General features: G+C 36.9%; 1 protein-coding gene across 15 annotated transcripts in view; it reads right to left on the bottom strand.

Annotated features, from left to right (window-relative positions):
• The window catches only part of LRRC9 (leucine rich repeat containing 9), a 125,039-nt gene that overhangs the window by 83,940 nt on the left and 25,029 nt on the right, over window positions 1-16,070 (bottom strand). For 12 of the 15 annotated variants that reach the window (XR_012002199.1, XR_012002198.1, XM_026000584.2 and 9 more), the window contains 4 exons: window positions 15,129-15,325; window positions 14,133-14,264; window positions 7,804-7,980; window positions 7,364-7,481 (listed from right to left, as the gene is read on the bottom strand). Coding sequence is in view for 13 of the 15 variants with exons in the window: in XM_026000584.2 (XP_025856369.1) it covers window positions 7,364-7,481; window positions 7,804-7,980; window positions 14,133-14,264; window positions 15,129-15,325 (624 nt within the window). In the remaining 2 variants the exon portion in view is untranslated. The remainder of the gene's footprint in view (window positions 1-7,363; window positions 7,482-7,803; window positions 7,981-14,132; window positions 14,265-15,128; window positions 15,326-16,070) is intronic. The other 3 variants (XM_072761679.1, XM_026000587.2, XM_072761678.1) reach the window with 1 other exon arrangement.

Below are 16,070 nucleotides of genomic sequence, written 5' to 3'. Positions count from 1 at the left end.
TGAGTGAGGTAAGTCAATCGGAGAAGGACAAACATTATATGTTCTCATTCATTTGGGGAATATAAATAATAGTGAAAGGGAATATAAGGGAAGGGAGAAGAAATGTGTTGGATATATCAGGAAGGGAGACAGAACATAAAGACTCCTAACTCTGGGAAACGAACTAGGGGTGGTGGAAGAGGAGGAGGGCAGGGGGTGGGGGTGAATGGGTGATGGGCACTGAGGGGGGCACTTGACAGGATGAGCACTGGGTTTTATTCTGTATGTTGGTAAACTGAACACCAATAAAATTAAATTTATTAAAAAAATAAGAAAAAATAAATACAAAAATGTGGCTCCTGTTACTATAAGTTCCACATCCTAGTAAATACAACCTTCTCAGATTTCCAATAAATACCACTAAATATCCATTAGATACAATGTATGTGGATGGCATTATGCAGCTACATACAGAATATTCTCAGCCCTCATGAATAAGAAGGAAGGACCCTGGAGAGAGTACAGGCAGTAATCTTTCTGATATCAGCTATGGCAACATTTTTCTAGCTATGTCTCCTGAGGCAAGGGAAATAAAAGCAAAAATGAACTGTCAGGACTACACCAAAATAAAGTGTTTCTGTACAGCAAAGGAAACAATCAACAGAATAAAAAAGGCAACCTACTAAATGAGATAAGATATTTGCAAATGATTTATCTGATAAAGTGTTAGTATCCAAAATATAAAAAGAACTTATAAAATTCAACATCTAAAAACCAAAAACTCAATTAAAAAATGGGCAGGTGACAAAACATGAGACTCCTAACTCTGGGAAATGAACAAAGGGTAGTGGAAGGGGAAGCGGGTAAGGGGATGAGGGAAACTGGGTGACAGGCACTGAGAAGGGCACTTGATGGGATGAGCACTGGGTTTTATATTATATGTTGGCAAATCGAACTTCAATAAAAAAAATAATCTCAAAAATTCGGAGAAGATATGAATAGACATTTCTCCAAAGAAGACATACAGATGGCCGCAAGACACATGAAAGGATGCTCAACATCACTTATCATCAGGGAAATGCAAATCAATACTACAATGAGACATCACCAAACACCTGTCAGAATGGCTAAAATTAACAACACAAGAAACAGCAAGTGTTGGTGAGGATGTGGAGAAACGAACTTTTTTTTTTTTTTTTTTTTGAGAAACAGGAACTTTTGTGCACTTTGGATGGAATTCAAACTAGGGCGGCCAGTGTGGAAAACAATATGGAAGTTCCTCAAAAAGTTACATATAGAACTGCCCTATGATCCAGTAATTGCACTACTATTTACATACCAAAAACAAAAGCACTAATTCAAAATGAGTCATACACCCCCAAGTTTATTGCAGCATTATTTATGATAGCCAAATTATTAAAACAGCTCAAGTATCCACTGATAGATAAATGGATAAAGAACATGTGGAATATATGTACAATGGAATATTATTCAGCCATGAAAAGGAATGAAATGTCATTTGCAACAACATGGATGGAGCTAGAGAGTATTGTGCTAAGTGAAGTAAGTCAGTCAGAGGAAGACAAATACCATATAATTCACTCATATGTGGAATTTAAGAAAGAAAATAAGCCAGCAAAAGAAAAAAGAGAGAAACCAAGAAACTATAGAGAATAAACTGATAGTTACCACAGGGAAGGTAAGTGGGGGGCTAAGGGAAATAGGGAATGGGTATTAAAGAGTACACTACATTGTTATGATGAAAAAATGATTTAAAAATAAAAAATACAATCAGAAGATGTAAAAAAAAAGAAAGGGGGAGACAGAAACAATACCCACTAATTAAAAATAAAAACCATCAAAAGATATGTCAAATAAGATCTCCCTTTTTTCTTTTTTTTTTTAGGTGGGGGAGGGGCAAAGGGAGAGGGAGAAAGAATCTCAACCAGGCTCCCTGCCCAGCATGGAGCCTGATGTGGGGCTCAACAGGGCTCATTGTGGCTTGATGCAGCTTGAATAGGGCTCAAGTGAGGCTCAATCTCACAACCCTGAGATCATGACCTGAGCCCAAATCAAGAGTTAGATGCTTAACTGAATGAGCCACGCAGGCACCCCTCCTTTTTGAAATGAAATGATTAAGAACAAGTTTGTAGAGGTAAGGGATCAGTGCCAGGCTTTGAAGATTAGACATAATTCCAATAATCAGAAATTTTAAAGGAAAGTCTTTTTAAGAAGAGGAAAGCATATGAAGGTATAGAAACAGGTATGATTGTTATCCACCCACCTATTCAACTATCCATCATGCATGAATCAGATTTCCACTAAGATCTCTTAAGAAAGTCCCTGTCCTTAAGGACTTGTAGAGAAATGCACACACAATTGTATTTCAATATTTGAATATTTTTCAATATAACAAATGTGCTACAATTCTCAACTGCCACTGATTACCACTTAACAAGCTTCTACTTAACCAGTACACAGAATTAAGTAGTATTTCTATCCTTTCTAGAACCTATGGTATAGTGATAGTTCAAGGATAAGACAGCACTTTAAAAAATACTGATGTGCTAGCAAAGGGTCAATAATACTGTTAATAATGTTGGTGACAGATGGTAATTACACTAGCGGTGGGGGACACTGAGTAATAGACAAAATTGTTAAATCAGTATACTGTTTACCTGAAACTAATATAACATTGTATATCAACTATACTTCAGTAATACAATTTTTTTAAAAAGCATATGTATTTCTATTCCACCCAGGTGTATTGCATGCTTATGAGAAGTCAATTGTGTTCCTAAACTTTTTTATACCAGTTGTATTTGTTACTGAAATTATACAGATTAAATAAAACAATGAAATATGAGAAAAAATGAGAGCTGTTTCTCTGAAAACTAAGTGGAAAGCTTTGATAAGATTGCAGAGTGAGTAATCATTAAAAGCTTCTGGTAAAGCATGTGTAGGTGAGGCAAACACAAAAGTTTGGTGGTGGCAGGGAGGATCATACAAACTAGAACTAAATTGATTTTTGCACTTGAGCTGCTTTGCAAGAATCTTTAGTTCATGCTCAACTTTGAAGAAAATGAAACTAGCATGTAATATGGTTGTGGTTGTGGCCTGATCTAAAAAAGATTATCAGGAGTTCCAATCTCATATCAAAGGCTTTGGCCCCACATAAAAAGATAGACAAATGAAAGGGTGCCTGGGTGGCTCAGTCAGTTAAGCGTTGGCCTTCAGCTCAGGTCTTGATCTCAGGACCCTGGAATCAAGCCCCCAGTTGGGCTCCCTGCTCCATGGAGAGTCTGCTTCTTTTTCCCCCTCTGCCCTTCCCTTCCCCCTCTCTATTCCTGCCCCCCACCTCTGCAACCCTACTAGTGCTCTCTTGCTCTTTCTCTCAAATAAATAAAATGTTTTTTTAAAAGACAAATAAGACAAATGTAATCTAAGTTTATATGTTTTTTTATTATTTTTTTAAAATTTTAAGTAAACTCTACTCTATACATGAGGCTCAAACTCATGACCCTGAGATCAAGAACACATGTTCTCTCAACTGAACCAGCCAGGTACTCCTATAAGTTTATATGTTGTAAGTCTTTTTTTTTTAAGTATTTTTTTAATTTTTATTTATTTATTTAGGATAGTCACAGAGAGAGAGAGAGAGAGAGAGAGAGAGGCAGAGACAAAGGCAGAGGGAGAAGCAGGCTCCATGCACCGGAGCCCGATGTGGGATTCGATCCCGGGTCTCCAGGATCGCGCCCTGGGCCAAAGGCAGGCGCCAAACCGCTGCACCACCCAGGGATCCCTATATGTTGTAAGTCTGCTAAAGGGGTGCTCATGTTGGCAGCATGTATATTAAGTTTGCTAAAGAGTTCTTTAAGTAATCATTTGTTTATAGTTCCCCATATTAATTGACTTTTTGTTAAACCTGTAAACTAGGTAGGAGGGCTCCTACTGTTTGAGAACTCAGGGAAGGCTGCATAAAGGTGGAAGTCCTTGAGCTGAGACTTGAAGGATAAGTTTGCCATAAGAGCATTTCATCAAAGGAAGCATGGCATTGAGGTGTGTTTAGGAGAATCACAAGGAAAGTACATATTTCATTTGAGATATTTGGTACTAGGGAGTTAGGTTGAAGCTAGATTTTGAGGGGCCTTAAATGCCAGACAGAGGGATTTGGATTTCATTCTCATGAGTAATGGAAAGCTACTGAGGTTTTTTTTTTTTTTTTTTTTTTTTAATCTTGAAACAGTGCGGTGTGAGCTATGAAAATAATATTTTAGGAAAGATTACTTTGTACTATTAAAGGAGATGGACTAGAGAGTAGCCCAAGGGCAAGGTTGCCTACTAGAAAACTACAAGCAAAGATTAGAGGGAAATTATTATTATTTTTTTTAAAGTAGGCTCCACACCCAGCATGGAGCCCAAGGCAGGGCTTGAATTTATGACCCTGAGATCAAGACCCGAGCTGAGATTAAGAACTGGACACTTAACCGACTGAGCCACCCAGGTACTCCTAGATGGAATGTTCTAAGTGGTGGCGGGCAATGGGAACAGGGAGGAAAAGGAAGAATGCAAGTGATACAGTAAAAGGAAAAATCACTACAAACTATAAATGATTAGATACAGGGGATGATCGAAGAGGGAGTGTTCATATGTGATTTTAAGGCTTTGAATCCGGTGGGTGGAGAGAATGACAACATTAAGAGTAGAAATAAGACAAGAAGACAAGGAGAGAGTTGCTTATGGGCAAAAGATGAAAGGCTGGTTTTAGATATACTGTATAAGGAGATAGGGCAGATTAACCAGGTAGGAATGGCAGCTGTGGGAGTCGGAGCAGAGATCAGGAGGCAGGCTGGCTGAGGATGTACATTTTGGAGAAAGCCAAAATGGAATAAATGATACTTTCTATGCTATTGACCAAGACCTTGGATATCAAGGAGAGTATCTTATCTTCCCCTCTGCCCTCCAGCCCTCTGCCTTACAAAGTCACTGCCAATCTAAGCCAGATTAGTCTTCTAAACTGCTTATGCAGCTCATGTTTTTAGTCTTATTCCATCTCTTAAATGATGCAGTACATAAATATTTATTTTTGCTCCTTGCATGCATACCATAGCATAAAAATCTAGTTTATCAGATCTATGTGCTACACAGTGATTTTTCTAGCCAATTATGTTCCCTTGTTTCTAAGATTTTAACAACGAGAGTAATTGGTAGTGTGTGGAGGAAAAAGGGGAGATTAGTGAACCTTAATCTTGTGGTATTCTCAGGTTTAGAGAGAAGGGGAGGAATAAAAAGAAAACAAAGGCAGGACAATCAGAAAAATAGGAGGGTAACAATAGTGTAATATCATGGATGCCAAAGGAGAGTTTCGAAACAGAAAGAGCAGTCAATATTATCAGATATCTTAGATAATAATGGTAAGTTTTACATAAAAACTTTCCATGTGCCAGGAACTGGTCCAAGAACCTTTGGGTAAATATTAAGAATACATTTTATTTAATCTAATATATCTGAAATATTATCATTTCAACATGTAATCAGTATAAGTAATTATAGTCTTTTCTCTATACTAAGTCTTTCAAAACTGGTATTTGTTTTAAACTTTTAGCACATCTCAATTCTGATGAGTCACATTTCAAATGCTCAACAGTCACCTGTGGGTAGTGGCTACCATACTGGACAGAGGGCCGGCAGAAGGTTTATAGATACTGTATCTCTTAAGGGAGGTGCAGGAGATAAAGCAGTAGCAGTGTCAGGCAAGCAGAAAACACCAGGAAATGTTAGCCCCAGTCTTTCTGCCAACCTTTGTGCCCATGGTAGCCCACACACAGTTCTCTGGAAACACCCTGAGCACTCCAGTGGGCCTTCAAATCCTCTATTCCTCACCTCCTTCTCACCTCTCTTCCAGAAAGTACTGTGAGGGTACTCTCACCATACCACCTGCTAAAGCCACCACCACCTCTAGCATGAGCTGCTGCAGTACCTCCCCCAGAAACTGCCTCTGTCATCTTCTCCTATGCCCTCTAGTCCCTATTCCACTGAGTGGCTGGAATGCTCTGTTGGTGATTTTTCTTTATTGTGGTAAAAAATACATCAAGTAAAACTACCACGCTAATCATTTTTAAGTGTACTATTCATTGGCATTAAGTACCTTCACGGTGTTGTGCAACCATCACCATTACTCATTTCCAGGACTTTTCATCATCCCAAATAGAAGCTCTGCACTCATTAAACAATTAACTCCCTATCCTTCCATCCTGCTCATCCCTGGTACCTCTATTCTGCTTTGTCTCTACCAATTTGCCTATTCTAAGTATCTCAAACAAGTGGAATTATACAATATTTGTCCTTTTGTGTTTGGCTTATTTCATTAGCATAATGCTTTCAAGGTTTAACCATGTGTCATAATTTAATTCCTTATTATGGCTAATACTCCATTGTATGGATATACCACATTTTGTTTATCCATTCATCTGCTGAAGGGCATTTGGGTTGTTTTTAGTATTTGGTTATTGTGAATAACGGTGTTATGAACATGGACGTACAAGTATCCAAGATCTCTTTAATGCTTATCTCACTAAATCCTAACAACAACTCTGTGGAATACATACTATTATTACTTTCATTTAGATAGGAAGAGACACAGAGAGGTGAAGTCACATAGCTGGTGAGCAGGAAAGCCAGGATTTACATGCAGCAACATTATCATTTCACATGTGCCATGCTGTCAAAAGGATTAGGAAGCACTGCTTTATACCTGTGTGTTCCAGCTGCCTCATCAAGAGGGTGGAAGACTAAGAAAGGATGAATGGATACTTTAGAGCTTAGAGGACCAGGCGGCAACAGGGGACAATGAAGTAGAGAATAAAGAAGTGGTGGCAGTAAAAAAGAAAAAGAAAAACAGAATGATAGCTAGACAGCACAGCAATGTTGAGTGAATGGATTTCTTTTTTCAAAATGGGGAGTGTTTTTAAGATGGACATTAGAGAGTTTAAAACAGAGAAGTAGATTTCAGAATCAACAATAACAGGATCACAACAGAAAAATAGAATTCCTAGAAATATTGTATATGTACATGAAATATATGTACAAAAACGTGAGAGAATTAATTCATAGCAAGAGTTAAACCTATATGGGAATACAGAATATATATATATATATATATATACAGAAATATTAGATAGTCAGACAGATAAAGTAATTGAGGGACTTACTCTGGTATAATACATAGAAGGAAGATGCTATACTTTCCAGCACCAAGCTCTCTGTGAAACAGCAGTTTGCTATAAATATGGATAAAAGGATTGAGAATTGAATCCTGTCTAACCAGCGGCAAAGCTTTATTCATTAGGAAGAAAACATTGTTCTGAAAGACATTTTATGCTACCTTGCTTGTTTCACTGTCTTTGAATCCCTTTTCAAGTATTTGTAGCAGATGCTTTTTCTTCACTGTAACTTCAGGATCAAAAACATAGAAAAGACATTCCAGCATCTTTCGATAGCTCCTTAAAGATAATTGAGAAAAAAAAGAAGTTTGAGAATTGATTTCAAAGTTTAGCTATAGACAAGGCAACCGTATATCCTGCCCAGGATATTTCGCATTTACAATGAATGTTCCAGATTCATTATTAAGCCTCCAATCCCCCTCAGTCTCACAAAGAGCCTCAGTGTGGTTATCCCACTAGTCATCCTAGTCAAGGGAGACACATGAAAAGGAAATATTTACCAACACGGTATATTATCAACATTGTAAACTTTTAAAAGACTCTTTTACACCATAAAATCAGACTTCTATAAAAATGTTCCTTATGGAATTTAACTTCTTACTCTGAATCATGCATTTCTTCATTGTCAAAAAACTTTTGGAATTTCTCTTCAAATTTTAGTCTCAGAATCCGGTTGTTAACTTTGATGACACGTTTTACTTTCACTCCCGTAATACCATATGTTCTGAAGTCCCATGTACAAAAACGTGAGAGAATTAATTCATAGCAAGAGTTAAACCTATATGGGAATACAGAATATATATAAAGAAGACAACAGATTGTCCTTAAAATGTTGAAGAACACTAAGTTACACATGATAAAAGTTACAGCCCATATTTTATGTTTTTTGCTAAAGATACATTGTCCTATGTAGCTCTGTTTTCAAACTAGGTACACTTATTCAATCAATAAAAGAGATGCTAAACTTTGAAACATAAAAGTAAGAGTTGTTTTACTAATTATTATATATGTGCTTTGAGTAAAAGATATATTGGTTGAGTAATCCTCTATTATTGAAAGACTTTTTTTTGGCTTCCGTGAAACTATACGTTTTTGGCTTTCTTCTTATTTGCTGCTCCTTCATGGTTTTCTTTGCTGATTATTTTTTCCCTGACAGATTTCTAAATGTTGGATTGTACCAGGAATCCATCTTTGGCTCTCCTCTTGCTTCCATGAACACTATCCCTAGGTGATTTCATCTGGTTCCTTGGCAATATATAGAAAAATACTTTTTATATATACCAATCCAACATTTTATTTCCAGACTTTATCTCTACCCAACTTAGGTGGATACCCTGACTTGAACATCCAACTGCCTACTTGGTATGTTCACTTGCATATGGAACAGGCCTTCCAAACTTATTCATCACCTGCCTCTGAGCCTGCTCCTCCTGAGTGTTTTCCATCTCAGTCTATGGTACCAGCATCTAACTGGTAGCTTAAGTTAAAATCCCAGGAATAAACCTTGCTTCCTCTCTGCCCTACCACTAACCAATTCTTCAGCAAGTCTGTTTGGGCCCTATGTCTAAAATACATCCTGAATATAACCTTATGTCATTAGCATCACATCTCTCATTAGGACTACTGCAAATAACTTCATAATTAGGGATATAGATGTGAAAGGGGCAGGGTCCCTGCTCTCAGGGAACATCTAATGCAAGAAGTTGGCCAATAAATAAACAAGACATAAATAAAATCATTTCTAAACTGATAAGGACTTTGAAGAGAGAGAATTTTAGGGTAAGGTTTGGAATGAGGGCTACTTAAGACTGGTCTTGGATGAGATCTTTCAGAGAAGATATTTGAACTAAGAAAAGAAGGAGGGGCCAACTATGTGAAGATCTCAAGAAAATGTATTGGAAGTGCTCATCTGCTCTCTACTGCCCTTACTGGGCCATGTCCTGTCTTAAAGTAGCACAGAATTTGGATTAAGATGAGATTTTAAAGTGGATCAATTTGAAAATGTGAGTGATCTTATACAGGATACACTCACTTGTAATGAGATGTCTGGTTCTTACTGGCTTATCAACCAAGGCCTGAGTAGGGTGTGGGCTAAGATCACAAAGGTGAGCTTCTGGGTGGGTGGTCTGTCCCTGAGACAAACCTCTTTAAGAGTGTTTGCCTTTCTTACTAGCAAAGACTAAATCAGTACAGCTAGGAGTTGCCCAGTTACTCTTCCTTTGGAATTGAAAAGTGAGCTGCCCAAATCAAACCATTCCCACAGGAGCACACAGTCCATTAGGAGACAGAGATAAGTAGTATTGCAACCAGCATCATGCACTGATAATTAGTTCAGAGGTCTGGCTAAATAGCATCATCATCATGAAGAGTGGGAAACCTAGTCTCATGTACAGAGGGATCGTTCCAAGTCACCAGTTATCTTTACTGATTGATTAGCAAATACCAAGTGCCTATTACATTCAGACACTGTGTTAGATGTTGTAGCATAGTCTAAAATGAATGTTATGGAGACCTGTGTGCATGGGATCTGGGTCACAATGGAGAGGAGAGAATGAATGCAAGAGACATCATGGAAGGTCTTGGCCTGAATGGATATGGATACTGGGAGTCAATGTTTGTTGAGTCTGTGTGACTGGTAGGATGGTAGCACCACAAACGGGAATGGAGAAGTCAGTAGAGAGGGATGGTTTATAGGTAGGAAGAGGGAAACAAAACCTAAATATTAAAAACTAAGCATTTTCACATGATCTTATTTAATCTTAGCAGTAATATTTTGTGGTAGATTTTTTTATTTTTCTCATTTTTATAGATGAGGTTCAAATGACTGTTTCAAGGTTATGTAGATAGAATTTGACCTAGGTTTTCTAACTTTACTGTGTATTTTATTATTCACAGCTGAGTTCTCTTTTGAATGTGTTGAGTTTGCCTTGCCAGTTGGACATCCAGATAGAAAGATGTAACAGGAATAGAGTAAAGAAAAAAGACTGTAGCTTTAAGTATTTTTTTAAAATTCAGGAATACAAGCAACTGGGAAGAGGATATAGAAAGGAAATAGAAAAATATCGAAGTACAAAAAACAAGAGAGGTGAGGGACACCTAGGTGGCTCAGTTGATTAAGCATCTGCCTTTGGTTCAGGTCATGATCTCAGGGTCCTGGGATCAAGCCCCACATCGGGCTCCCAGCTCAGTGGGGAGTCTGCCTCTCCATCTACCTTCCTCACCTGGCTCGTGCTCTCTCTCTCTCATATAAATATATAAAATCTTAAAAACAAACAAACAAACAAACAAAGAGAGGTGAAGTTACAAAGAAGGAATAGTTAGCAGCATCAGGTACAGTAGAGGCCAGGAGAGTGAGGGCCCATCATTTCATTGGGTACTGTCACTCATCCAGTGGTACCAGAATTTGTGAGCATCCCTAGTGGTGATGATATACATCATTGACTGAGATTAGTTACACAGAGAGATGGCTATAATCATTCAATAATCTCCAAATGATCTACTCATTTAGTAAATGTACAATGCCCATTTTTAAAATGGCTGGAACTCAATAAAACCTATTAAAATATACATTAAAATCATAAACAAGGGTTTAATAAATACTGTCAACTTACTTGCTGACTTATATTAATATCCTCAGTATAAAATAAGTTTATGCTGCTGTAACTCCCTGAAATAGTACAGGAAGAATGAAATCTTTATATATGAGTTAGATTACAGAAAGTCATTATATATACAAAAGTGAAACCATTAAGTATATATTAAGTGATGTGGAAACAACAAATAGTAGTTATTTATGGAGTTATGAATTCAGCCAGCCCTATGCTAGGTGTTGTGATTTATGAGGTACATGAAACATTTTATCTGTCCCCAAGGAATTTACATATTGTTTTGTGATGTTTTGAACTTATTTCTTTAAATTTTAAATGCCCCATATCTATAACCAGGTTCAAAGCTTCTCAAACACAAGGACAGTGTCTTTTATGCTTTGGAGTCTTGACCAATGACATCTGTTGTCAATGGCTAACTCAATTGGTAATACATAGATAGATAAAATGAATCTGTAATAATGACACAGTGGCAAAAATCTACTCATCAAGGAAGTCTATAAAATAAGGTCTTTTTTAAACTGAAAAATATAGTCCTTTTATCTCATAAAATAAATGAAGCTAAGAATATATAATACACAATTAGAAATCTGCAATGCTCTTTTGCTAAGAAAATAAAGGCTATTTTGGCAGAAAATCTTTGTATTTGGGTTTTAGCTCTACTTAGTTTTTTAATTTAAATCCTAAATCATTGGCTTTAAAAGTATTAATAAAAGAGAAGCCAGTGTTTAAATAAAATAACTAGATGTTTAGCACATAGAGCAATTTAAAGCACTTTAGTAGTTATTTCCTTTTTTTAAAAAGTAATCTCTACCTCCACCGTGGGGCCTGAAATCATGACCCCCCAGATCAAGAGTTGCAAGCTCTTCCAACTGAACCAGGCAGGCACCCCAGTACTTATTTCTTAACATCTGTAAAAAATCACAGCTAAGGTGGTCAAGCTTGTGGTACACTAAAAGTAAAAAACAATTCTTCAAAATCTGCCAACATATATTTGATTTTCTTCTTTTTAAAACCAAGTAAAAAATTCTAATGCTTATCAAAATCCATCAAAGTTGGGGCACCTGGGTGGTTCAGTTGGTTAAGCATCTGACTTCGGCTCAGGTCATAATCTCAAGAATCCCGGGATCAAGCCTGACCTGATCCTGGGATAGAGCTCTGTGTGGGCTCTGTGCTCAGCCTGCTTCTCCCTCTGCCCCTCCCCCTGCTCATGAGCTCTCTCTCTCTCTCTCTCTTATATAAATAAAGAAATAAATAAATCTTTTTAAACAATCCATCAAAGCTAATTTACTATCAGGCTGAATAATTACCTAAATGGCTTTTTAGTCATTTTGCTTTTATGTATATTTTTTCTCTATAATCTACTTGTTTTGCGAAGACCCTCCTCTTCAAGAAGTTAAAAAGAAACAAAATAATAATACACAAATCTGTGTAGGTTGAGTGAATATACATGAAAGACTGAAAAAATATTCATGCATCCTGTAGGCAGACACCATTCAATGTTTGCACTTGAAAAATCAAGGCCTTTGTTGATATGAAAATTGGGATGAATACCTTTTATATCTTTGTACATAAAAATCAAGTATTGTGTTTAAGCAAGCAGTGGTAACTGCTGGGCAAATGGATGCAATGACACAAAAGAAAGTATTTTAAAAGGTCTCTTTCTCGCTGGGCAGAACTTCCCAGACTTTTCTACCAATGTACCCCCAAGGCCCTTGAGAAGCTTTTACTCACAGAGGTAAGAGCCACATATAATACAAACCAGGGGTTTGTTTTAAAATAATCCATAACAATCATTTATTTTTCTTTATAAAAAGTTAATGCAAATGTTGCATTTTACTCCATAAAAGTCGGTGTTTGTTTCAACGCTGACTGTGAGTAAAATCCTCTGGGATGATATATCAAGTCCATTCTGTAGCTTTATGTGCTTCCTGGTTTCTCACCACACACCCAGATTTGCAGTATGTTTCTAGGATTCTATGGCAATCTTTGGCTTGTTCGTGGGCTCCCTAATTTTGAGAAAATGATTGCAGAAATGTGAAAGTAAAAATTAGTAATATTTTTGCGCCGCAAATTTTCTTTCCCTTCTTCCTTCCCTTGTTTTTCCCTTCCTTTCCCCTTCCCTCCCTCTCTCCCTTCCATTCTTAAGAATCACTTCCTTGGTTGTACCCTGGAGTTGAGGCAACACAACCACTTCTTTTTTTTTAATAATAATTTTACTTTTTATTGGTGTTCAATTTGCCAACATACAGAATAACACCCAGTGCTCATCCCGTCAAGTGCCCCCCTCAGTGCCCATCACCCATTAACCCCCACCCCCCATCCTCCTCCCCTTCCACCACCCCTAGTTCGTTTCCCAGAGTTAGGAGTCTTTATGTTCTGTCTCCCTTTCTGATATTTCCTACCCATTTCTTCTCCCTTCCCTTCTATTCCCCTTTCACTATTATTTATATTCCCCAAATAAATTAGAACATATAATGTTTGTCCTTCTCCGAACACAATCACTTCCTTGCCTATACCAGTAGGCTTCGATTTTGAAGTGTGTGTATGCCTGTTTCCTGCTTCTGTTTCTGGTGGCTCTCTCCATTTTTATCTAAATGGGCTTTCCACCCAAATTCCTGGTTTTTAAGTATATGCCTTGTTTTAATTTACAGGGTCCATGTGCACTCTGACCCTGGCTACTTCTGGACAACTGGTTTGACTTTTATGGATCCCCAGGAAATTTGCTAGGGAGCCTTCTCCAGTGTTTGCAACCTGCTGTTGCCAATCCTGCTTTTGCCTTCCTTCTCTATTCTAGCTTCTTAAACAATATTCAAAATCCAAGGCTATGTTCGGTTCAGAAATGAACAATATAAACTCATATAAAATGAATACTTGGCCACAGGCTTTTAAAACTTTTATTCTGGCAACAGAAAATGTACTGGAAGCAAATTAGGTAATGGCCAATTTACAGTGGATGAATATTCTATATGAGAAGTGTTTTGAAAATTAGACATTTTGGGAACCCTGGGTGGCGCAGCGGTTTGGCGCCTGCCTTTGGCCCAGGGCGCGATCCTGGAGACCCGGGATCGAGTCCCGCATCGGGCTCCCGGTGCATGGAGCCTGCTTCTCCCTCTGCCTGTGTCTCTGCCTCTCTCTCTCTCTCTCTCTCTGTGTGTGACTATCATAAATAAATTTAAAAAAAAAAAAAAAAAAAAAAGAAAATTAGACATTTTGAGACTTTATAAGTTGATATTTTGGTTATCTTAAGCACCTAAAATTATTTTGAAAGCTGTAACTAAATTTCAAACAGATTTACCAGTAACTAAATTTCAAACAGATTTACCAGTCATCAGATCGAGTGCCTTCTTCAAAGTGGATATTCCCCACAGTCTCCAACTCAATTGACAAAAATGGGATCAATAATCCATGACTTTTCTTCTTTTGCTTTACTTCCACACGATAAATTGCTTCAATTCTATTTAAGAAAAAAAGAAATTAGTAAAAACAAAAAATTACATTAAAATTAAAATAGATTTTCTTTAAAGCTGATATTAAAATATAAGGCTTTTGTCAATGGATAAAGAAAGCCTGGTGTTAACAGTTAAACCAAGTAAAAGACATTCTATTTCTGGCAATTAAAATCACTTCAAATTAGATTAACTTCAGGATACATGAAGATTAGAAGGCTACCCTGGCTTCACCACGTATGGCTCTCAGATTTTTTTATGCTGTATAGTAAAATGGGAATATTAATAGTACATACACCTGAAAAAGCTTTTTTGAGGATTATATGCAAAATACTTATAAAGCTCTTAGCAAAGAATTTGACACAAAGTAAGAACCCAATGCATTAGTAGTAGTAGTAGCATTTACACGGCAAACTAACTTATCCATTTAGTACCCTAGTAGATAAAAAATTCACGGTATTTACTAAGTCTTTCTGATTTCTATTTCTAGTTGATACTCAACCAGTTTGTTTCTCCATGATTCTAGACAACTGTGTATGTGCTTTGCTCAGTCAGATCTATGTGATGAGTTTCTGCATCAGTAGCCTCTCTAATGTGTTTAGTCTGCAGACACTAGAGCAGTGCTGTGACAGGTAGCCACTGGGGGGAGTTTGCTGTGCCTAAGTATTGATTGCCTCTGGAAAAAAACGAGATATGTCAGCTTTGAACCAATGATGTCTAGCTCTACTGGGCCCAGAAACACATTCCATGTTTTACTTCATAATATAATTCTTTCCACGTGTGGAGAAGGGAACGGAGCTCAACCAATAGCCTACAATGTTCTATTCTCTCATGTTTCAAATTTGAACAACTAGACAATTCATAAAACATACTCATCTAGTTTTTTGTTCCAGAATGTTACCCTTTCATTCAAGGCATTTAGTTTGGTCACTATCTTCTGTTGAAGATTTGGTTCTTCTGTGACAGTTTCACAGTTCTTTGATTTTTCAAGTTCAGTTACTTTATTGTTATTGGATCTATCATTGTGCCCTTTGCCAGGTCCCTTGAGCTCAGCAAGTTCCCGTTCCAGCTGTTGAAATCAGTGTGCCAGAGAGCAAAAACTTTTAGTGGAATTATTAAATATATACTTAATGTAAATGAACAAAATAAAAATCTAGATAATAAGTAGGTCAAACTTCATAAAAACAAGCTAAGCATGTGATTACAACTTCAGTACAAGTTTAGTCAGCTAATTTCTCTTGACCAAGGGACAGTCTTAAATACTTCAAATGTGGCAGTTCTTTTAATCAAATATGAGAAAAAGCAAAGAAATGGATTTTTAAATATTGAGTGATGAGTTTGCTTCTATTAAAGCCAAAGTAAAATTGTAACAAATAATGGTTTTGGTATAAATAAAATATCTAAGCTTCAAATTAATGTGACTTCTAGCACACCTACTTCTCAATTTTTCAATATTTTTTCCAAGTACTTTGATATTCTGAGGGAAAAAATCCACTATAGAAAATATACAAAACATATATATAGAGAAGCATATTTTTCCTTTTGCTTCAGTCTCCTATATATGGCTCAACATAGCAAGGTCTTTATTTAACATTTTGATATTTTGTTTTTTCTTGTTCATATTGAGCTTTTTTGGCATTCATTTGCATTTTTAAGAAATATTGTATTAGGTATGAGTTATTGTGATTACTGAAGTTTTTAGCATTCAGATTTTGGGCCCACAGTGAGTGCCTCACTTGCCTTGCCTTAATTCCAGCTTTGCAGGTTTTCAAGATAAATTGTACTATACATGGAGAGGTGTATATAAATAGAAA

This window comes from Vulpes vulpes, chromosome 6 (assembly GCF_048418805.1).
Source record: "Vulpes vulpes isolate BD-2025 chromosome 6, VulVul3, whole genome shotgun sequence".
Lineage (NCBI taxonomy): Eukaryota > Metazoa > Chordata > Mammalia > Carnivora > Canidae > Vulpes > Vulpes vulpes.
Note: the sequence above shows the minus strand (reverse complement) of the source record. Positions and strands in the feature narration are given on the sequence as shown.